The sequence below is a fragment of the Astatotilapia calliptera genome, chromosome 5 (genome assembly GCF_964374335.1).
Source record: "Astatotilapia calliptera chromosome 5, fAstCal68.1, whole genome shotgun sequence".
Classification (NCBI taxonomy): Eukaryota; Metazoa; Chordata; class Actinopteri; order Cichliformes; family Cichlidae; genus Astatotilapia; species Astatotilapia calliptera.
The window spans coordinates 9,536,149-9,560,514 of record NC_137426.1 but is presented as its reverse complement, the minus strand read 5'-3'; the positions used below and the strand labels follow the sequence as shown (position 1 = coordinate 9,560,514).

The 24,366-nt window shown below is 38.4% G+C and overlaps 1 protein-coding gene and 1 long non-coding RNA gene across 2 annotated transcripts; one reads left to right on the top strand and one right to left on the bottom strand.

Annotated features, from left to right (window-relative positions):
- The first annotated feature begins 11,281 nt into the window (after positions 1-11,281).
- Positions 11,282-12,520, top strand: LOC113021648 (guanylin). Its single transcript, XM_026166349.2, has 3 exons — positions 11,282-11,513; positions 11,748-11,940; positions 12,056-12,520. The coding sequence occupies exons 1-3, from the start codon at positions 11,439-11,441 to the stop codon at positions 12,112-12,114; spliced, it is 327 nt and encodes a 108-aa protein (XP_026022134.1). The 5' UTR covers positions 11,282-11,438; the 3' UTR covers positions 12,115-12,520.
- A 582-nt stretch (positions 12,521-13,102) lies between these two features.
- Positions 13,103-13,494, bottom strand: LOC145428783 (uncharacterized). The gene is made up of 2 exons (XR_013909106.1): positions 13,361-13,494; positions 13,103-13,273 (listed from the first exon to the last, which is right to left on the bottom strand). It is a non-coding gene; the product is annotated as an uncharacterized LOC145428783 (long non-coding RNA).
- Positions 13,495-24,366: the final 10,872 nt, after the last annotated feature.

Below are 24,366 nucleotides of genomic sequence, written 5' to 3'. Positions count from 1 at the left end.
AATTGAGTTTTGAAATTTGTGACCTTGAACGTTTCTGAAAAATCCCACTTTCACATTAATTATTCCCTTGACTAGAACATAACATCGTTACTGGCATCAGTTTATTATGCTGTTATTGCTTAGTATGGTCAGTATCATTTTCTTTCATGTATTGCTTACTTGTTTGGGAACCAGAATTTAATCAGCTCATAACTGTTGTACTGAATGATAATTAGGGCCAATAAAGTCCTCAAGATAATCAATATGTAACTGAAATGTCAGCAAAGACTTGCAAACCTTTTCTGTGTATCTCTATTCTATATTTTCCACCCTCAGGCTAATTCATTCCACAAAAGAGGACCTTCCTTCAAGAGTGGTTCTGTTTATGAAAACAGCAGAATCAGAAACCAGTATGGTATGTTTGTCCCTGATTAGTAAAGTATTTGTATCAAAACATCAATAAAATATACCAAAAGAAAAATACACTGCAGTCCGAGTATGAGTGTCACCATGATGGACGTGCAGCTGCAGTGGTGTCTTTTTAGATAAGCACTCCATTGACTGATTGTTGTGTGCAAAATATGGGTGTCTCTTTTTTTCATTCCAAATATAGATAAGATAACATTAACACTGAATTCAAATGCATGTGTGCAAGTGGCCAATTATAAGAAATTAATAAAGAAATACATTTTTGGACAAATCAACTCAGTTCTTTTTTCCTTTGTAAATCTTGAAATGACATGAAAGCCAGTTTAAACCCTTTATCCATTATCTAACTTTAATTACAGTAGTCTCTGTTTTCTTTCCTCCCATTTATTTATTTATTTGAATCAGGCTCACAAAGGTCAACTGTGGTAAAATGGGTACCATTATTCAGTGATTCAGAATAAAAAGCCTGAAAACAAAAAGCATTTTATGCAAGACTGACCTATTTTGCAGTTTTTGCATGCTACCTATCATTTCCTGAGTCTGAAATGAAAAACCAATGTACTTTGTAAGTCACACACTCATTAAATTCAAACTCTTTATTACACAATGTGAAGTACACACAGTGTAGTTTTTATTATAGTGACAACATCTCATTGTAAGTATTAGTGTGTTTGGTGTTATTGCAGATTTACTTTATTTTGCGCTTTGACAATCATTTCTTGATTTGTATTGTATGAATCCGATAATCAGTTTGTATAACTGCTTATCCAACTTAAGTTCATTGAGAGGCAGGCACTTATTCCAAATCTGACAGGGTGAGAGTGGGGTAGATGGTGGACAGATCCCCAGTCCATTGCAGAGGCAGACAACCACATACTATTATATCCACACTTAAAGCTAACTTAAAATCACCATTTAACCTAATGTGCTTGCCTTTGAACAATGAAGGCAAAGACCAAGGACCTGCAGGAACCACAGCAAGCAAAATCCACACAGAAGGGTCCCAGGCGACCAGGAGGTTCAGTCCAGAAATCTTCTGTGATGTTACGCCACGCACACTACATGTAATTTATTAATTATTATACATTTATTGCTTTTTAGAGATTTCACTTTGCATGTGATTGTGGCAGTATAAGCTAATTAAACAATGGCTGGAAACAGTCTGCTACTCTCTACAATTTTGACTCTTAAGCGTTGCCACTCAGACTCAGACTTTTACACTGAACCCTGACCTTACAGGAGAGGCAATATAGACGATAGCTGGAATAATACAAACAATAACGGGAGTAATAAAGACAATAATATAAGGAGTGTGTGCTTAGCCTGATTTGTAGAAATATACAAGTAATATGTAACATGTAAAAAGATGCCTTTGTTAAACAAATTGTAATGTATTGTAACTGTGTTTGGCTTACTCACAATAATGAGATTTTCTTCCAATGTAGATTTGTTTTAATATTTCCTACCTTGCCTTATTTAGTGGCCACTATTGCATTTACTACCATACCTGCTATTTTAATCATCTGTCTAAATGTTGTATTTGACAGCCTTCTGGACAGGTATAGTTCCAAGACCCAGTCTCTATGTAAGCTCTACTATTAAAGAGAGGAGCAGGACTTTTGAGTAATATTTGTTCAACACTCTTATGAAATGTTAGCCGTTTGAAGGAGCTATACGAGGAGAGAATTTGGTAGTAGTCACAGTACTAGCTAGAATAACATAAACAATTAAATGAGTCATGCGTAAATCTGACACTCCTGATGAATTTCCACAAGGATAGTCTGCAGGAAGCGGTTGAGTCCATTTATAGCTTTGCAGCAAAGCTGTCACTGCTGACTCTAGAGGGGTATAAATTAAAGCAGGAGACATATCATTAGCAATGAGTCTCCAGAATAGAATTAACTTTTATGAAATGACCTTCAAAGTTGATACAGACGGCAGGTTGGGAACAAAATCTATTATATTTGTTGAGGATTATTTATACAGCTATAACTTTATTTTTTCCCTGTACTTCTTACTTTCTTCTTACTTCTTCTTACTTGACACTCTCCTAATATCCAAGTTCCTCCTGTAAAATGCTGTGTTGTTGTGGACAGATTAATATATATCAAGAAAATATTGCAAAAGCACAAAATAAAGTAAATCTGCAGTAGCACTGAATGTACTAATCGCTACAATGAGAGATTTTGTCAGTTTAATTACAATTACACAGCGCCTGCTTCACATTGTGTAATAAAAAGAGTTTCAATTTAATGAGTGTGACTGATTCAGCTCATAGTTAATGAATGGAGTCTGTCTGGGTTTTCAGACTGTTTTTTATGAGTCATTCTACTCCTGATGGTGTTGCACTGAAATGGAACCCCCTTGGCTTATTGACCTTATAAGCCTGTGAGGTCAAAAATAATGCCAAAACAAAAAATAAATTAGAAAAAAAATAGCGAGAGTTATCTGGACAAAAATGCCATGTTGAGGAAATAGATGTGCTAGAGCAGCAGAGGTCCACAAAGGGTGCCACGCCTGTCAAGTAAGAACAGGAAACCGAGGCTATAATTTGCACTGGCTCACCAAAATTGGAGAACAGACGACTAGACAAATGTTTCCTGGTCTAATGAATCTTGGTTTCTGGTATGGCTTTCAGATGGTACAGTTCGCAACCAGTGATTCATCCTGCCTTGTAAGTTCAGGCTTTTTGTAGTGAACTGTTGTGATCTGTATTTTCTTTACACACATTAAGTCCCTTATTATTGAGCATCATTTAAATTCCACAGCCTACCGGAATGTTATTGCTGTCCATCGTTTCATGATCACATTGCACCCATCAACTGATGACTGCTTCCAGCAGGATAAGATAAGATAAGAAAAGCTTTATTTATCCCGAGGGAATCTCTTTTGTCGTAAACATGCTCAATGCAGCAAGAGGAAAAAATGAGTGCAGATAAAATAAAATAACACAACTATCAGTACAAGTAATTATGACAAATGACATAATGCTAATGTTAGTGCAATGAATAATTGGATGGCATGGATATCATGCCATGCCACAAAGCTCACAATATCTCAAACTGGTTTCGTGAACATGACATATCCAATATAGCATCACTGGGATGTGGTGGAACATGAAATTCACATTACACATGTGAAGCTGACAAATCTGCAGCTACTGTGTGATGCTATCATGTTGATATGGGCCAAAATCTTTGAGGAATGGTTTGACGACCTTGTTGCCACAAAGACTCAAGACAGGTCTAAAAGGAAAAGGGGGTCCGACCAGGTACTAGGTATTAAGTACAGGTGTAACTAATAAGTGTATAGTGAATATTGTACATTCAAGCTGTTTTCGAAATTAATCTGATGCAGCCCTTTGAATTACATTTAACTATGTAGCTCTGCAGCATTCGTTAGACATAGTCGCTTTCACTGCTGCAAACTGTATAACATTAAAAACTAGAATGAATATTTGTTTTTTACAGATCAGTAATATGACCGGCTCTGCTTCTGTCAGGCCAGTCACGGAATCATTTTGTTTGTATTCACTTGACATTTCTACAATTGCATTTCTATTGTTAGGCCACCAGATGAAATATGATCCATTGGTTTTTCAAGTGTTTTGGCATTTCAGGGTGTAGTTCGTTATCTTTTTATTGGCTATGCTGTGACATAATAATGTTTGATGGTTATTCTTCATTCAGTTTACAACTTTAGATGCGTCAGAAAGAGTCCACTTTTAAAACCCAAAGGCTCAGATAAGAAAGACCGCTTTCACCTGAATCACGACTCCTAGATTATATCCTGTATCTTGATTGATTATGTGTATCCAGGTTCATTGAGTTTATATATTAAACCCATTTTTTCAATGGTAAGACTGAAATGTCTATAAAACTTTACATTGTCTAAATAAAGGAAGAGATCTAGGTGGGGTTTTTTTTCGCTTTTCTTTCCACAATAAATGGGAAGTAAATATTGAATTACAGACAGAAAGGCCAAGTAGGTATCCTCCTTCACCTAAAACCTCCTAAAACCTAAAACAAAACACTGAAATATGTTATTGTACAGTTACAGTTATTGCTATAAAAAACAAATAAGTGTGCAAAGACTACCATGTGGCCATTAAAGGTCATTTTTTTGCATTGCACTGATGTCACAGCTTAAGGATAAGTCTCTGCAGATGACCACACACGTGCAGACAGACAAACACACATATCACATACACAACTTTCGCCCTGTCTTCCTAACGTGCATTAGTACCAAGTGCAATCTTCTCAATATAACAAGTATTTCATTCTACTTTGTATAGTATGTTATTCTTCTTTTATCTTATTCTATTCTATTATTTTTGTTCTTAATTTTTACTGCTCTTAACTTGTACTTTCTGATCAAAACACTACTACTTTTAAAACATTGCCCACATGTGGGACTAATAAAGGTTTATCTTATCTTCTTAAACCTGCAGTATTTGTGTGTTTGATTCCTGTCTTAGATATCTAGCCACCTACCTACCTAATTAGTAATAAATCCCATGTTGTTCTGAACATGTATAGTATTTGAAACTTAGTTTGTTGGAATCCAGTCACACCACACCCAGCTGATGGGCACTTTACCTCGGTATGTAGACTGGAAACAAAGGAAAACAGCTAGCTTCCTATAGTCTTCTTCTTCTTCTTTTTTTAAGCAGCAGAAGACTGTCGCCTTCCCCCTGTCACCAAGTACAAGATATATGAGGCTGTATTTTTGCCTGGGTTTTCATTCAGCCATCCATTCTCTTCCACTTATCCTTATGAGGGTTGCAGGAGGGCTGGAGCCTACAGTATCCTAGCTACTATAGGACGAGAAGAGGGGTACACCCTGGACAGGTCGCCAATCTGTCGCACTACTAGCACAGAGAGACAGACAACCATTCTCACTCACATTCACACCTATGGGGAATTTAGAATTACTAATTCACCTAACCCCACTAACTGCATGTCTTTGGACTGTGGGAGGAAGACAGAGGACCCAGAGAGAACCCACACAAACACAGCGAGAACATGCAAACTCTACACAGAAAGGCACCAGACAGACAGCGGAGGTGAACTCAGGGCCTTCTTGCTGTGAGGCAACAGTGCTACTTTATGCACCACGCCACCGCGCTCCCCGATTGCTGGGGTTTCTCTCTAAAATTGTTGGCTCTTTAGAGTATAAAATGCCAACTGAGGTAACTGTTATTGTGAATTGTTAAATTGAACATTTCAGTTATTGTTATCACAAGATTAACATACAATCTATTATAGTCAATTACACCAGAAAGTATTGCATAGTAGATTAAATTTTAGTTGTCAGTTTAGTTTACTATTATTCAATATGACTGCAATGTTGTTATTTCTTGATTGGACTCCACTGGTAGAAAACGATATTTTCACGCGTCCTGTATGTCAGAACCAGATGAAGCCATGAAGTCAAAGTCCACTTTGCCATTATAGATTACTGATCATGGATACATTATAGACCCTATTACAATATAACAAAGTTAAAAGTCTGAATACTTTCTGAGCTAATATTTTGAACCTTTACTGTGAGAGTATCCTATAATAAACATGTTGTTTTTTAGCTTAAACAACAACATGGAAACTGAAAAAAATAAAAATATTATCAAGCGTTCAGTTTAGTATGTTACCAGTTTACTATTAACTACTTAACAACAGAGAGCAAATGATTACTGTGTATGGGTGCAGTAACTGTTATAATGTACTCAAACCTCTTCAAACACAAAAGTAAAGTACTTTTCAAATTAGCAGTGTCTTACCTTCAGTCACACCCACACTGATAAGTCACAGTGATAAACAGTCAGAATGCTTTTATCTTGATGTTGTTGTGATAAAGGATAAATGAGTCAGAGTTATTTTGAGATAATAAATTGCATTTAGCTGCAACAATGCGTAAAAAGGGCAAAGGTTCGTTATCCAACAGTAAAGAAATGCAGTAACCGTGGCACGTTTGGATTTCTCGACATCTCCTTGTAAAATAAAATTTCTTCAATGACCATATGCTTGGATGACATGATTTCAAAATGTTTTACAGCCCTAAAAACATAAATCATAATCATAAAGAGTCAGTAGTAGTTTAGACACATAAATATTTGTTCCAAGTTAGAAAATGGTAAAGTTTATGGCAGGAAAAGCAACAACTGGACCTCCTGCTAGGGCACAGAACAGAATGGGCATCAATTACAGCAAAGTCCCTGAGTGTGACAAAGCAGCAGGTACAATGTTGTACATTGTTGTGCTGTGTTATTGTGTCGCATACAAATGATGTCACAGGACTTTCAGCTGTATTGCTGTAATGACCTTGACTTAATGTACATTTTAAGTGGCACTCAATTATAATGAAAAACGTCTAAAACCGAGTAGAGAAGCGCCTCGAGTCGGGTAAAAGCAAGTTGGTACTGGTAGAAAAGAGTGAGCAGACTTCTATCAATATGGCTCTGGTGCTTAGGCCCTGTTCTTGTCCTGCATTGATGAGAGCCTTTATTGTGTATTTATTTGTTTGTTTACTTTCATGCTGGGGTGTTTTTAGTCTTAACGTCCACAAATACATCTTAGCAGCCTGCAGAAGTTTGACGGATAGTTTAATTGGCCCACTTGAGTGTGAAATGTTGAGAAGTCACTCTACTTGAAGAGATTCTATTCACTCTCAGGCTGATGATTTACTCTCTCCACCCTAAACTGCTGCCATTAGTGTGAATAATTGCCCTTTCCCATGACTTGGAGGCTATTATTCACTTTTTGCAAACAGAAAACTGTTTGTTTTGACAAGCTTGGACAAATAGTGATGCAAAAAAAGGTTTTGACCAGTTCTTAACTGGGCCTCTTAGTCTGGTCTGTTTATTTTATTTGCGATTAACAGAGGTCACTTTGTGCAGTAAAATGCCAGACCCAGTTAAATTCACCAACTCTAACCTATTACTCAACACTTTGTCACATCAAATCAGCCCATAATAATGCTTCAGCACTATTAAATTATTAACATGTATCGAGTTATCCCAATATTTTTACAACCCACTGTACTGCCCACACATTTCTGCCAGACAGCCTTACGTGGCAGCCCGTTGGACTGAAAAGAATCCTTTCCTGTCTGAAGTGAAGATTATTGATTAACAGTGCGGGCTTAGCCTCATGTACTAGTACCACCCTTCTACACTGGCTGTATGATAAAGGCAATGCAAAAACTGACTAACTCAGCCTTTAAATGATGACATAGGCATAATTTTACATTTTAATTAGATTTTATATATATAGTGCCGAACCACAACATTCCCAGTTATCATTACCCCTGCTTACATCATACAGTGACTCAATTGGCTTGAGTCAGTGCCATCATAAACTGTGTGAATGGCATATAGTACAGGTTTCCTGTATGTCACAATTGTTGACACATTCAGACAGATAACATCTTAACGTCCTTCCTAACACCCTTTTCACACACACACATAGAAACAAAGAAACACACACACCTACTAATGTCTGGCTTTTTCTTTAATGACTCTCCAGTTTTCACAAACATTCCTCAGCTCCAATTCCAATCAGCAGTGATGGAAAAATTATATTCTAGATGGGCAGACTAATCTTCGCCTGCCTTTTAACACCATGCCATGAGGCGTGATGAAGCTGTCGCCTCCATCAGTAACACCTGTGATCCTTTGTCATTTCAGCCAAAAATCCCTGACTGTCTCCTTTCAAGCAGCACTCAGACATTGTTCAGTCGAGTTTGAAATATATAAAAACTAAACCACCGTGACACTGGCCTCCAGGCTGCTTTTCACTCTTTCCTAACTTTATTTTCCAGCATGTCAGTGACACCAAATGTGGCACACCTGAGAAAAAAACAAAAACATAAAACGCAAACTTATTTACCAGCAATGGGAAGTGAGTGATAACATTGAATATACACATTAGGTATATTTTTATGTGCCATTGTAACATTTTTTTTATCTTAAAAATGTTTCATAGGTTCCGTGCCAGTACAGTTACAGGTCAGTGAAGCAGGTTGAGCAGGTGGTCAATGCCAAAGGCTACAGCAGGGGCCTGGGTTTGATTCTGCCCTGGGTGGCTTCCTCTATGTTGTTCTCATTTTTACTGTTCTGTTGAAAAAACAGAATTCCCTCATAGACACCTCAACTTTTTTAATTAATTTAATTCAAGTATTATTGAAAAAAAAAAAGATATTAATTTAGAAACACGATATAATTTATAATTAATGTGTAATATGTGATTTTGAATTTAATTTATTATGTAATCTATTAGATTAATTTACACAATAATGTTAGTTGATAAAATAAGTTTGGTCAGTTAAGGGTTACAGCATGGCTCCACCAAGGTTATCACATTTGCCTTACAGGCCTCTTACAGAAAAAATGGAACAGGCGTATCAGGAAAGGTATCCAGGATAAAACCTGTGCCAAATCAAAGCAGACAGATCCATCCGCTGTGGGAACCCCTAGGGAATTTGGGAGCGGCTCAAAGTACCTTCATTTGAGGGTTAAGGGCAGGACATCCTCAATGAAAACTATTTCTTATAACAGCTTTTGTCAAACTGCAGCACTTTAATGTAGAGAAGGAAAAGACTACTGTCATAAGCTGAAGAGCTGGTCAACCGTGGTGTGAAGTGGGTGTTTTCGTGGGTAAAAATTATTTACCCACGAAAACACCATAAATTAGCATGAATGAGTATTCATTCTCCTCTGCTATTAAACGTGTGTGACTGCTCAGCAGTAAGATAAACTCACTTCAATAAAGTGCAAAGACAGCAGTTTGACTGGAGGCAATCACCAAGCTGTGAAAACAGAAGTGGATAAAACACCAGTCTGAGTGTGGCTATAAATCAAATAAGGCGAGATGTCATAAACAATAGAGCGGACTGTTGTAAAAGTCAATTCAGTAATAAAGAAACCTGAAGACCACTGAATTCACAGGAGTAAAGACAAAACGGTGACTTTCCCCTCCGGTAAGGAAGAAATAAAGTACAGTGCTCAAAACATTAAAGAAACACTCAGTAGGAAAAATATGGAAGGAAGATATGTCAGTGGCCTTGAGCTTTAATGCCATTCCTGATTTGTTGCCCCTCTAGTGCACCTGTTTCATTATCACCAAGGCGGCTGAAGCAACCCCCTTTAGCTACTTAGCCGACTAGATTCTCCACGTCAAAGTATTCAGTTCCCAGTTGTAAGCAGTATCTGCTTCACCAACAGATAAATGCCCTGTAATGTAAAAAAACAGCAGGACAATTAGCAACAGCCACTGCTGTTCTCTTCTTCTCTAAGACAATTTCCAACAGCTGGAAGAAAAACAGTTTAATTCGCTAAATGGCCGTAAAGATTTTTTTTTATCCTGCAGAGGATAAGCATGTTTTGGTGATTTGGGCAATTCAATTAAAACAAATACAAGCATTTTAAAAATTACCCAGAAGAAATACTCACAGATTACCTTAAAGAAGTCCAGTAACTTTCTTTCTGAGCTCATTAGGTTAAATTGTTAATGTTACTGTTAATTTTTTACCTGCTCGTCATGGACAAAATGCATGTACACCATGGTCTTTTCCAATGCAAATTAAAGCTTACAGCTGTGACTCAAACAATTTAGAGAATAATTTTGGTCATGTAAGCAATGAAAGAGCTAGAAGACAAAAAGTTGCTTCATCTTAAGGTCCAATTATAGCACCAGTATATATATATATATATATAAATTTAACACAGAGCCAGAAATGCAGCAGGTTCACGTTACAGGTGTAATAAGGGACAGTAAAGAAATGAGCTACATAATATATTTGTTATTAGATTAGATTTCTTCAGGGAAGTGAGTGATAATTAAAAAACAAATAAAATAACTTCATTTTCCTGCTCTAGCTGAAATCACCTGATAAATCGCTCAGACTCAAACTAAAGATGACCAAAATATATTTGAGATGCACTGCGCCACAGCAGGTCTGTTCACTGGGTAGATTGATCCTTCATGCTACGGGTAAAAAAAATTGTTTTTAATGAACTCATTAAAATCCTGCCAGCTGTGTCTCTGGGCTGCCACACCCACTGCCGTGTACGTGATTGCACATTTGGTGCCATTCCAAAGCAAGTCAATTAACTTTACTTGCATCTCTTTTTTGTTTTATTAATGGAGGGTCAGATGTACCGCTTGAAGCCTTTTTCGACTTATGTTATACCAACCCTGATCGCACCATGTCAAAAAATCCTTTTAGAAAGCATGACCATGCACTTTTAATGATGATTAATTCAAGTCAGGGCAGGCTTGTCAAGGACAAATAAATAAATAAATAAATAAAACTGAACTCTGTTCAGCTGTTTTCTGCAGCAGAAGCAGGAAAAGCAGTCAATTTTTTTGCACTAGTATTCAGTGAGTATTCTCAGCCAGGGGCTAATAAGATCTCTGTACACACCTCACATAGGAGAGAACACTATTTGCTTATAGCTGTAGTCCAGTTAAGTGCTTTTGGGTGTGTTTTTGTTGATAAGAAAATCAAAGATATGAAAGAAAAGTACTGACACTGACATAAATAAACCTTTTCTGTAATAAACAACGCGTTATGTGGGGGGAGGCCTATTTAAATATAAAAACTGTTTGTCTGACATTTTTCCACATTAAACAAAGCCCATTATTTGGATCAATTTCTAACAATGGGTCTGTGAGTCACTATCGTCCGAGGAATTCAAGATAATTCTTTAACCAACCCAAGATGCAGCACACATGAGCCAGAGATCCATAAATCTAATCAGAGAGACGATGAGCTCAAAGTAGGATTTATGAATTTCTCTTTACAGCCTTGTAAAACACTAACTCTAATCTCACTAATTATTAACCCGTGAGAAAAACGTTGCTCTCATTTGCAGCATATCTGGTCACATGATAATGGGGCTGCTGGGTAGAATTGTATAAAAGGAGGCTTGTAGGCACAGGGAAATCAGAAACATCAAACTGAGCACCTGCTGAGCACATCTACAATAAGACGCAAAAAGACTGCAAGACAAACTGCTGTCTACTGTCACCATGAAAGCCACATTTGCCATCACCGCTCTCGTCGTCCTGGCTCTGGGCTGGACCTCTGAGGCTGTGCAAGTTGAAGTAAGTGCCTTCCTTAGCATCATTGCATGACTGATGTGTTCATGATGAGATTGCAGGCTTGAACAATGGCAATTTTCTGCTCATTAGTAGAGAGAGTGAAGCTCAAATTTTGGGAAATTAAACTAACTTTTGTTCTGGACTTTCATGGATTACAAATCATACTGAAACTGTGTAGACTCTGAAGCTTTAGATGAAGTTGCAGTGCCTTTGTAACTGCAATTGCTTCTCTTTCAGGAGAACGGACTGTCTTTCTCAATGGAAGCTGTCAAGCGGCTTCAAGAGATGTCGGAGAGTAACGGTATGACAGGACAACAAAACCCAAGACTGAAGGCTAACACCATGTCCCTCTGTGCTGACCCCATGCTCCCACAGGAGTTTCTGCCACTCTGCAGGCAGAGAGGAGCATCTGCTTCCCTTGTCAGATTATGTAAGGCATTTATAAATTCAGTTTGCCTGAATCATAACATCTTAGGTCATAAATATTAAATATAGATGACTCAGCAGTGTACCTTATCTGCTTCCATTTCTTGTCTTCATTTTAGCTGCTGTACCCTTGGACATCTGTGAGATCTGCGCATTTGCTGCCTGCACTGGTTGCTAAACAAACAAAGCAAGCCAGAAACATCCTGCTTACTTGTGATTAATTTTTCATCCCCTGCTAAAATGTTTTAAGGAAATTCGACTTTTAACCACATGCAATGATGAACCAATGGCTTTATCTCTGCATTTTTGACTCTGGCCCATTGGATGCCTGAAAAATTTAGACTAAAAATATCTCAAAAAGGAAAAGAAAAAAAGAATCTGACAAAATGGGGAATGTTTTGCAAACTGTTACTTAGCATAATATAGCATATTTACTATTTTATTTTTCTGCAAAATTCTTTGGCATGCATTTTGTTTTGGATTTTTCGTTTGTTACATTTCCATCTTGCCTTGCTTTATATTCATATTTAAAGAAATGTTTTCTTTTTATTATTATTGTTTGGAATAAAAAGCCTTCATTGATAGATGACGTGTACATTGTGGTCTATTCTACAAATGCAAATATGCTATTGCCATTCTTATTAACACACTAGTAGGTAAGGTAGCAAAAATATTATTTTCATGTTGTTAGTTGTAACAACATCTGACCCATATTTTAAATGGAAATTTGACTACCAAAGCTACTTTCAGCGCTTTCCTCGTCACAGGGCATCACTACAGCACAGTTTAATGCTAGATGCCCTTTCTGTGAACAGTGTTGCGACTTTTTTTCTAAAAAGCGACTAGCGACAAATCTGGCGTCTTTTTCTGGTGTTATTGGAGACTCATTTATGACGACTTTTTGACGTGAAAGCGCATATCGCTCTTACTCTCAACAAGCAGCAGGTGCTGCAGTGGGCACCAATTATCAGCAACCCTCCCCCAGCTGCTATCAGGGCAGGAGATGTTCCCATCTATGCGTCCAAACTGCAAATGAATCGCGCATGAGCAAAGCCGATACTCCCGTACTGACTGTAACGTAGTCAGTTCTTCTTTTACTGTTATTGTCATGGTCTGGCTGGCAGACCGTGGGGATGTGGGGAAAGGAGGACCCAAAACGCAGACTCTGCGATGCAAACAGTGCTCTTTATTTACAGTGAAAAGGCTGTAAATACAATAACTCCCCGTTGCTCCCTCGAACCCCGTGTGCGTGCTTCCCTCCGATATCTGTGCTCGTGCTCCCCGCTGTTGTGTTTCCGCACCCCCGTGCGTGCTGCCTCTCCGGACCACTCCTCCTCCTGCAGGGAAACCAGAGACGCAGCCGTCAACACTAACCCTCGGCGGGCATATACGCACAGCACAGACCTAAGCTAACACACACTGACTTGGTAAGATAACTCAATGATCCCGCGCCGGTGGGAGCTCCAACTCTCTCCTAAGTAGCTCCCCCGACGAGCCCTGATCACCAACAGGTGTGGCATGAACTTCAGGTGTGGCCAGTCCTTCCGCAGGGCCACACCCCTCAGGCCTGCAGGTGGCTGAGCTCCATCCTCCAGCCACACCCGCAGACATACACACCCATACCCTGCCTATACATATGAGTGGGACACAGACTAACACAGCACAGTGCAGAAAAACACACACATCACCAAAATAAAAATAATAACAACAATAACATCAACAGTCAAAACTGCTCACGGACCCCGAGTCCTCCAGAGCTGGGTCCGTGACAGTTATGTTGTTTTGTGGGTCACAAGGTTTAAAACTACTTATAAACACACACACACACACACACACACACACACACACACACACACACACAAAGTAACTCCACCAGAGTGACTATTTCGGGTCACTTTTGGAGCAGGGTTGGAATTGTGACATTAAAAATAAAACAATAATTGCTAAAAGAAATTTAATTTGTAGTTTTAAATAAATTCTAAATGCATTTAGGACGTTTTTAGCTCACTTTATGTCTCTTCCACGATGTTATTTTTCTCTCCTACAACGTAGGTTACAAATACATTAGCATGACCAATTATGCAAATTAGGTGATGACGTTATTTAGCGACTTTTCGCTACTTTTAGGACAGCCAATAGATGGTTTCCTTACTGAGGAGTTGGCAACACTGCCTGTGGAACTGAACCATTACACTGTGTAATCGCAACTGGCCAATAGATATATATATATATATTGAAAATGGCTTGTAACATTTTATAACACTTACTTACTGAGACATCCAGCATTATGTAGACTCCCCTTTAAAATCCCCATCTAGATCTTTAAATACTTGATCTAGGGCATGATGTAATTTATTTCAGTCAAGTGTACAGGGAAGTGGAGGAGCAATAAATGTAAACAGAACCTGTGTGCACACAAAAAAGTGATTTCATTTCATGCAATATTATAGCAGGAAATTCGTCATCACAGATGACATGGACCCAGAGCTTTTATGTATCTGAATTTTGAGGGTTTTGTGAGTATATTTGAGTTTGGGTTTCTGTTTTGGGAATATTATTCTAGTATTCGAAGTTTTTAAGTTCTTGATCGTTACATGGATTTCATTATTATTCTAAAATGATAATGATAATAGTTTCCAGTTTGTACCTAATTTCATCTTTTCTGTTTTGCCATCTGTATTGAGGTTTCATGTGAGTTTTTTTTGAGAAGCACAATTCATGGCTTAGCAAGCTTCGGGGAGCTGAAAATCAGAGTTTTCTGTGTCATGGAATTGGCTCTTTTGTACCTGGCTAAATGCCAAGTAAAAAGGGGCCTTTTGTGTTCAGCATAATCATGGTGACTGATGCTGTACACATAAACTGATTGGGAGCAGGTTATGGTATGAGTTTTGGTTTCAAATCATCTAGAAAAACCACATTTTCTCTTTTATTCATGGCACATTTTAAGTTTCTCTCCTGGGGAAATATGTTTTATATGCGCAAATATTTAAGCCTCATCTTACTAAAAGACACTGAATGAACTGCAAACTGTATATCGCATTGTTAGGGAAATGTCTATTATTCAGAAAAATGTATGAATGCTTTAAAAACTTTAATCTGCTGCTTAGTATGTTTTACACTGCTGGAATTGCAGCTGCAATAACACAGAGCATACACCTAGAATACCCGTGCAATAAATTAATTTCACGTTGATCTGCTAACAAACTAAAGTGATTTCCACATTTCTTTTACTAGGCAGTTTTAATGTTCTGGAAGATCCCTCGGACACCTGCAGAGAGAGTAGGACGGTCTAAAGTTTTTCAGTAGTGTCTAAAGTCTTTGTGTTTCCCTGATCAGCATCAGCATTAATATATGATGCTGTTCCTAAAACAGGAAACTTACACTGTACTTTTTGTCCTCATGTCAAATTTGTACATACTCTAATGGTGCTGTATATTTTGAATAAGTCGCTATGGAAAATACCTGATCTTAAACCTCACATACGTGTTGAAATCTCAGTTAAAGTTATTTTATCTGAAGAATTCAAATATTTGGTGTCTGTAAACCGTGAGTGCATGGGCTGTAGTTAAATCATAAAGTTAGCTTAAAAGTGCTACAAATCAATAGTGCTAACGAAAAGCTGGAGAGGCCGACGGTGACCTCTGATTGTGTTTAAGGGCTTGTTTATATTAAATAAACCATGATACAAAGCATTACAGCCCATTAAATAGCCAACAGCCTTAATGAATGCAGCAGGAACTCAGAAGATTCATACAGCATCACTTCACAAGCAGAGAAGTATAAAGACTTCTGCATTTCTACAAACTGCACACCATCATAACACCTCAACCGATATTAACACATGGCCATTTTTTTGTGTGTGCCATTCTAAAAAACCTGCTCAGGCATTAATTTCAATGCTGTTTTTCCTGGAATACCCTAAAATCAGAATCAGCATCAGAATACTTTATTGATCAAATTATGTTGGTTACAGTGCTCCAGTACAAACAGTAACAAAGACAGACACTACAAGAAGTAAGACTACAATATATACATACATATAAGTCACTTATTGATAAATATCTGAATAAGAAAGAAGAGCATGTGCAAAAAGGGTGGAGCTATTGCAGTATACAGTGTTTTAGATGGATGAGTTGTACAGGGACATGGCCACAGGCAGGAATGATTTCCTGTGTCGTTCAGTGGTGCTTTTTGGTAATCTCAGTCTCCCACTGAACATGGTCCTGTGGCTAGCCAGCATGTCATGGAGTGGGTGGGAGGTGTTATCCAACATTGTCTTTATCTTGGACAGCATCCGCCTCTCCGACACCACCTTAAGAGAGACCAGCTCCATCCCCACAACATTGCTGGCCTCAGTTTATTGAGTCTGTTAGCATCAGCAACCCTCAATCTGCTCCCTCAGCATGCAGCGGCATAGAGGATCGCACTGGCCACAACAGACTCGTAGAAAATCCTGAGCATTGTCCGACCACTGTTGAAGGACCTCAAAAAATAGAGACGACTCTGGCGCTTCCTGTAAAGTGCTGTGGTGTTTTTAGCCCAGTTTATTGTCAATGTATACGCCGAGGTATTTATAGTCATCCACAATGTCAATATTGACCCGCTGGATTGAAACAGGGGTCAAGTGTTTCCTGGTCTTCCTGAAGTCCACGATCAGTTCCTTGGTCTTTGCCACGTTGAGCTGCAGATGATTCTGCTCACACCACGTGACAAAGGAGTCGACCACAGCCCGGTACTCTGTCTCATCATCCCTGCTGATGAATCCAACCACTGCAGAGTCATCAAGAGAATATACACCTTATTCAAAACTCTACTGCACACATTTTGTGTATTTTAAGTATTTTGGTTTGTTTGCTTATTTCTCCATTTTATTATATTGGTGCAATCCAACCATTTTCTGAAGGGTGACAGTAAGGGTCTACAGTCTTGAACCATTCACGTTCACATTCAGCCAGATTAATTTGCCTAAAAGTCCTTGGACTGTAGGAGGGAGCAGGAGTACCCATAGAGAACAGTGAGAGGCGTGTTTTTTACTGTTTTGTTCTTGTGAAGCCTCTGAAATATTTCTTACAAATAAAACTGACTTGACCTGAAAGTGGCTTTATGTAAGACATTTGTTGGTTCTGAGCTTTCAACCCTGCATTCTATTCAATACAATTCAGTTTCATTTATACAGGTCCATTCTGAGTTTAACATTTTAGTTGTGTTTATTATGTGTTTTGTGCAATTTGTTCTTGTAATTTTTATTTCTGCGTTCTGTTAATTTTTCTGTTATTTTATTCTCTACTTTGGTTGCAGTTTCTTTCATAATTTGTAATTAAGTTTAAGTTTTCCTGCACTTCTGTACTTTCGTGCAGTTTCAATGTTAGATGAGCCCATGCTGTGTTATTCCCGGTTTTATTTTGGTCTGTGGTAAGTGATAGTAAAATAATGAAATATATAAGAAAGTCAAATGTGTAAAATTATAAAATAATATTGCAAAACCTAGTATGAACCATAACTAAGGTTAAATTACTATGATGTCCGCCCCAAATTTGTCAACAGATGCTGGGATCACCAAAAATAGTGCCAGGAGTTTCATACAGATGTGGTGAGAAGTTTAGAGGCTCTTATAATGATTATGAATATTATATTGTAGTTTGGGGCTTTTAATGATTTCTCTAACTTTACAGTATACATTTTAATGACTTTAAAAAGGAAGAATTGGGTGCAGAAGTTTGAATTTATTCACACAGGGTAAAAAGTATACATACAAGCTCAAGTATACCCATATGGAAAAGAAATAGAAAAAACTTATAAAAGACTTGCATAAGATGTGGCCTACTTCATATAGTGAATCATATAAGGCTTATGCGATTCACTCATGAAGGTGGCCACTTTCTCATTACTTTCATATATTGTTTTAGTAAGTATCCAAAATATACAAGTTTCATGTATATAATTTTTCAAGGGATCTTATATCTGTTTTCACTCTTGTATGCTTTTCATACAAGTTTCACACAAGACAGATACAGACTTTATAAGATGTATATATATATCGTTTCCATATGGGTATGCATGCACCCCACCTTAAGCTATATTAAGATAACAATGAATTAATATCAGTAGATAGGAATACAAACTTCAGTCTAAGTAAAAACAAACCCCAACAACTTTTAATCGTACTCAGCTTGAATCTGAATAAAAAGAAGCAAAATAAAAAATATCTATTTCCTGATGCCTACATTAAAATTTAGGGAACACCTAAAATGTCCAACTGTAATTTGATATACAATGAAAAATTACAGTCTTTGAATTATGCATTTATTTAAGCAAATACAAAATAATTTGAAAATATCATGTGGTGAAATTATTATTAACCAGTCTGCTTTAAGAACAACATTTACAATGGGTAATTTAAATTAATAGTTTATGCCATTTAAATGTCATGCAGCTGTGTCAGAGATTAGCTTAAACCCCGCCCCCAAACCTTTGAAGGTTCAACTTCAAAGGAAAGTGGATGACGTCACAGTGGCTGCAGCCGAACGTGGGCGGGGCTTAAACCTATATAAAGGAGCCGTCCAGACTCTCAAGCATTTGGTTTACAAAGAGCACACATGCCTAGTCCAACTCCAACCAGCCAACAATTTATTTCCTCTTCTACATTTCAGAGTCAGAGAAATAGTAATACAAACTTAAACATGACAACTCCACACAGTAACACCTCAGTGGAAACATGGAAGTCCTTAAGTGACCACTTTTTTGGTACAATTGTACCACAGTGGCAATCTCTGCAGTTCAACCCAGAGTACTGCAACACTGAGCTGCCTTCCACTTTGCTGAAAGACATGTTGAAACTTTGTTCCATGTTAGTGGATGCAATGGACACAACCGTGGAGAAGGGAGATGCAGTGTCCACGCAGAATAATGAGCCTTCTCTTCACTCAGTGCACACAGAGTCCCCTGAGAAAACAGAAGAAACAGGAGCAAAGGACAGCATCCTGAAAGAAATTTCTGTAGATGACCACGGTGATAATGAAGAAACAGAAACTCCAGGACTGGAGGACTCTTCAGACTCAAAAAACCTCAAGCTGCATTTGACTGCAGAGGAGAGCAGTCTTGATGAAACATCCACAGATGACAGTGAAAACAGAGAAATTCTAACACTGCATCGTGTACCTGCACCACCTTGCATATATCCAGATATTTTAATAGGTTTCAGCTGTGAGTCATCTGAGGAAGAAGCGTCTGTGTCATCCCAGAGGTTTCCTCCTCAAACCCTCACCGCAGCCACAGTAGAACCGAAGAAAAACTACTCAGCTGATACAAAAGACTTGGACAACATAGAAGCTTCCCCCCTGGAAAAGCCTGTGAAGAAAACACTACATAGGTCAGTCCGTAAGTCTGATTCAGATTTAGGTTCTTATGATGTCACTCTGGCATCTGATTATCTGTCTGAAGAAAAGATGTGTGTTTACAAAGTTATTCAGTTGGTAGTTTCAGAGGCCGCAGGCAAAGCCTCGTCTAAATACAAGGACTTCACACGGTGCCACAACTCCGACTCTATCAGCGATCGTCTGCTTGAAAAAATCTGGCCTCAGATTGACGAGAGGGATTTGGATCTATCTCCAAAAAGGCTGACCAATATCAACAAGGACATTTTCACCAATCTTTGCAAAGCACATAACTGCAGGGAGAAGTATTTGATTTTATATCTGAGCGAACGGCTTGACGATATTACTGTCCCAACATTTACAAAACACCTGTTGGCCTTACCAAAAAGAGTACTCACTATATATAAAAACCGAGAAGAGTACGTAAAAGTTGTTGAAAGCTTCACTAAAGATTTGGTTCTGCACGCTATAAGCAACGCAAATGAGGCAAGGAAATTGCCTCCAGGGGCAGATAAAGCCATCATGAACAGGTTTACCCACAGGATTTGGGCTAAAATTTTGTCCCAAAAGCTTAAAATGTCCTTAGAGAACACTGAAGAAGTCAGTGTGAAAGTGTACAATGAACTCCGGCAAAAGTGGAAAAATCCAAACACTGTCCTGGAGTTAATGTTTAATGGCCAAGACAATATTGAAAACGTGATTGTCAAAAGTTTCAAAAGAAATGCCCCATTGAAGAGACCTAATTTCTTCTCTAGGGTTTTCTCACGAGCACGTTAAAGTTTACCTGACACCTGCATCTAAAAAGCTGCGTTTTCAAAAATACCTGGGTACATGTGGACGTAGCCTAGATGCATTACATTTTTATTATAATTCTTCATTGTTAATGTTAAAACCAGACTACTTTAAAATAATTGTCTCATGAACCACCTGGTTGATAATAATTTCACCACATTACATTATAGCATTTTTCTGTCCTTTATTCCGTCTTCCTTCTCTCACCCCAACCGGTCGCAGCAGATGGCCGCCCCTCCCTGAGCCTGGTTCTGCTGGAGGTTTCTTCCTGTTAAAAGGGAGTTTTTCCTTCCCACTGTCGCCAAAGTGCTTGCTCACAGGGGGTCATATGATTGTTGGGTTCTGTACTATTGTAGGGTCTACCTTACAATAGAAAGCGCCTTGAGGCAACTGTTGTTGTGATTAGGCGCTATATAAATAAAATTGAATTGAATTCAAATAAAAATGAATTTAAAAAAAAGTTTTAAAAGTGTACTTAGTTTTATTTGCTGTCAATTTGCCTAGAATGGAATATCAGATTAGAACGGCCTCTAAAATATAATATTTAATTTATTAAATAAATCAAATGATTTACAGAAAATAAAATTCAAAAACACTTTCATTTTCACTGTATCTGTATGGCTATAGAGGAGCAGTTATTATTTTGCCTGTTTGTCAGTGCTGGTACGAACCCCGTTGGTGCTGTGTTGATCCTTTTGCAGAGGTTTGAAGTTTCTTTCGATAAATCTGAGTCAGTTTGGGTCGTGTCTCGTGTTCACTATATTTAATTTTACCTAATTTGTGTGTTTTTACTGATTAGTTTCGGTAGTATACCCTGGTGTTTTTCCTAATTACTTGTGTATTTATAGCCTCTGTCTCCCCTCAGTTATATGTCATGTTGTACTGCTTGTTCACATTTACTGGCCCTCGTGTGGCTTCTATTGGTTTAACTGGACTTTGATACTGGCTGCCCTTTGGATTATCGCCTCAATAAAGGTTTGTTTTTTTGTTTTAATTTGTCTCACAGGTGTATTTTTCATCCACATTGACATTTGTAAATATATTAAGCAGTTTTAATATATTCAAGATTATCCTTAATGCGCAGAAAGGAAGGTTTTGTGGAGCATGTACTTGTAGGTTATTTGCGTTTGCTGACAGGTCCGGTGATCACTTCAAAACTAATGCACAGGCAATTTTTCTAACATTTAATTTCCTTTCACCCAATTCTACATCAGGATGTAACACAACATCTGCTCAAGCACCATTCACCTTCATTTCAGACTCAAATATGCACCCTATCAGCATTCAGTAGTGTGAATAATTTAATTTATGCCGCCAAACTACCTCGTTAAACAGACATGCTCTCAGTTCAGGACACCAGTGAACTCTTGAGCATACCAGCCCTGCCACCTGCACAATAATGAACTAGTAATGAGTTGCTACGAAGGCGGATTCTGGGTTTTGGGGCTTTATAGGTGAAAAAATTATTGTATTTTTCTCCGTTCACTAATCTTTGCTCTCTTTTGTAAATGCACAACAAAAATTTGTTTTTTTTTTAAATAGCTATATATAAGCTATTTTTAAAAAGACAAGAGGCACTTCTTTAGTAGCATTATTTACTTTAATTTACTTATTTACAACAGTACTCAGTGAACTCTGTGATAACAGCCAGTGACGGGGGAGGGTCACAGTTCTTGATATTTGCTTGTGTGTGTGTGTGTGCGCGCACTTGCAGATCCTTTGGTCTGTTCCCTATTCACACACGGGTGTGATTGAGGCTCTAACTCTTGGGGTAAAGCTGTTTACTTAATAAGATCACACACTAATTGTTGGTGTAAACAGTGAGTAGCAAGGGTGTGTGGCGTCTTTGATAAATGCTGCTAGTCTTCTTACTCTGTTAACTAACACAGATGATGATCAGGTTTGGAAGCTCTGTTCTGACAATTTACAGCCTTTACTGCACTGTGCACCCACGCATTTGGTTTGGTTATAATGTTTCATATGGCGATTCTGTATTTAGCATTAGTTTCCTTGGGAGCCAGGCCTATTTTAATTTATGGATAAAGGCTATGGTTTGATCTGAAGTGTTGGAGGGCTGCATCAGCAGGTTTGACACACAAGCCACTTTTAATTATGGAATAAGCCCACAAGTATTACCGGATTCATGAATCTGTTTGAGTCTGTCATTCCTAGATTCATGACAGTAGGTGAGACTGCAGTGTTTGCCATTGGACAGTATGTTATAATCTTATGTGTGTCTATCCTTTTATGTGACTGCACGCAGTTAAGATCTGTGCCTTGTTAAAAGTGAGGTTACTACTTCAGAGGAAAAAAACATAATAAATCTCCTCTTAGACAAGCACTCCCATCCATTAATCAGATGACATTTGAACTTGTCAACGTAATGTCTGACTAACTCGGTCAGTTTCCTTCATAAGTCATGATTGCAATATTACTCACATCTATGAATATTTACATAAAAATTTCAGCACATTAAATGAGAAGTTGTATTAAAGCACTGATGCATGGGACACGATTACAACTTTGTTTGTCTCTCATGAAAGCTGGAAAGCTCACTTAAAACGAGTGCATTGGATTTGTTTCAGATTTGCAATTAATACATTAGCTCCCATCCCTCTCACTGAGCCTGTTTGCAGGGGTGAGAGCAGCTTCAGAGCATGAGGACTTGATGTTTAAAAATTGTGGATACATATAACTAGGTTCAGTGTTTGTTTTCTTTTTGACTTCCATAAAGAAAACTGGGAACTGTGTAAAACCAAGCTAAAATCTAATAATCATCTTAAAATAAAGGAGTCAATCTGTGGTTAGTTGGTAGGAAATGCACATAAAATGAAATCAGCCTACTTGCTAACAATCCTGAAAAACTGTTAGCAAGTCAAACAGCTGCCGATTAAAAGACAGGGAAAGAGTTCAATAATAAGCTAAAACTAGTCATGGGATTTATCATCAAAAGCATTTTTGCTTTGATATTTGACCGTTTTTACCTATTGCTGTATGTGCTCCAGCCAGAAAGCAGTTATATAATACTTATTGAGTGTGAAAAATCAATGAAAAGTTACCACATTCTTTATTGATTTTCCCAACAATGCTTGGCTGGTTACTTAATGGTTCTAGCCAAGTCTGTGCATGTGGGTGTAGTTTAACCTTCAAGTGTCCGATTGCTTTTGTGACATTTTTAAGTTTCCTACTATGAATTTGGAGAATGCAAAGTTTCATACTTCATGAACCATCCATCCATCCATCCATCCTCATCCGCTTTATCCGAGGCCGGGTCGCGGGGGCAGCAGCCTAAGCAAAGAGGCCCAGACCTCCCTCTCCCCAGCCACCTCCTCCAGCTTATCCGGGGGAACACCAAGGCGTTCCCAGGCCAGCCGAGAGATATAATCTCTCCAGCGTGTCCTGGGTCTGCCCCGGACAATTCATGAACCATGGAATTAAAATGCACAGTTTTGTTATGACCCCAGAAATGTATTTTTATTTGTTTTGACATTATTTTAAAATGCTGCACAGTTTTGCAATGAAACATGGATTATAGAACAGGATTCAGAGAATTCCTGAAGTGTATGCAGTTGCAGACGGGCCATGGTTACAAGATGTGCTTTCATATATATTTTAACAATGTTTGTTGCAGCTTGTTGCATTAAAAACTGCTGTTCCTAGGACTGCGCTCTTCTGGACAGAAATCTCGAATGTTGGTCCTAGCAACTGCGAGAGCCACTTGCCTAGCTTGGGGGTCACTGCACCGACTGCTCCGATTACCACTGGGACCACTGTTGCCTTCACCCTCCAAATCTTCTCGACTTCTTCAGCCCTTGGTATTCCTGCAGCTTCTTGAGTTCCTATCGCTCAGTATCACTACATCTTCCTCTGCTTTTCTAGTTGGTTAGCCATCACCAGTTTGTCTATCTGTATTTGGAAGTCTCACAGGATCTTAGCTCAGCATTCTTGACCACCTTAGGTGGCATGTCCCATTTTGATCTCTGAACTTTCAGGACATACTTGGCACAGATGTCTCTGTGTACTACGCTGGCCACTTGGTTATGGCGTTCCATGTATGCCCTGCCTGTTAGCATCTTGCACCCTGCTGTTATGTGCTGGATTGTCTCAGGGGCATCTTTACACAGCCTTCACCTGGGGTCTTGCTTGGTGTGATAGACCCCAGCCTCTATGGATCTTGTGCTCAGAGCTTGTTCTTGTGCTGCCATGATTAGTGCCTCTGTGCTGTCTTTCAGTCCAGCTTTGTCCAGCCACTGGTAGGATTTCTG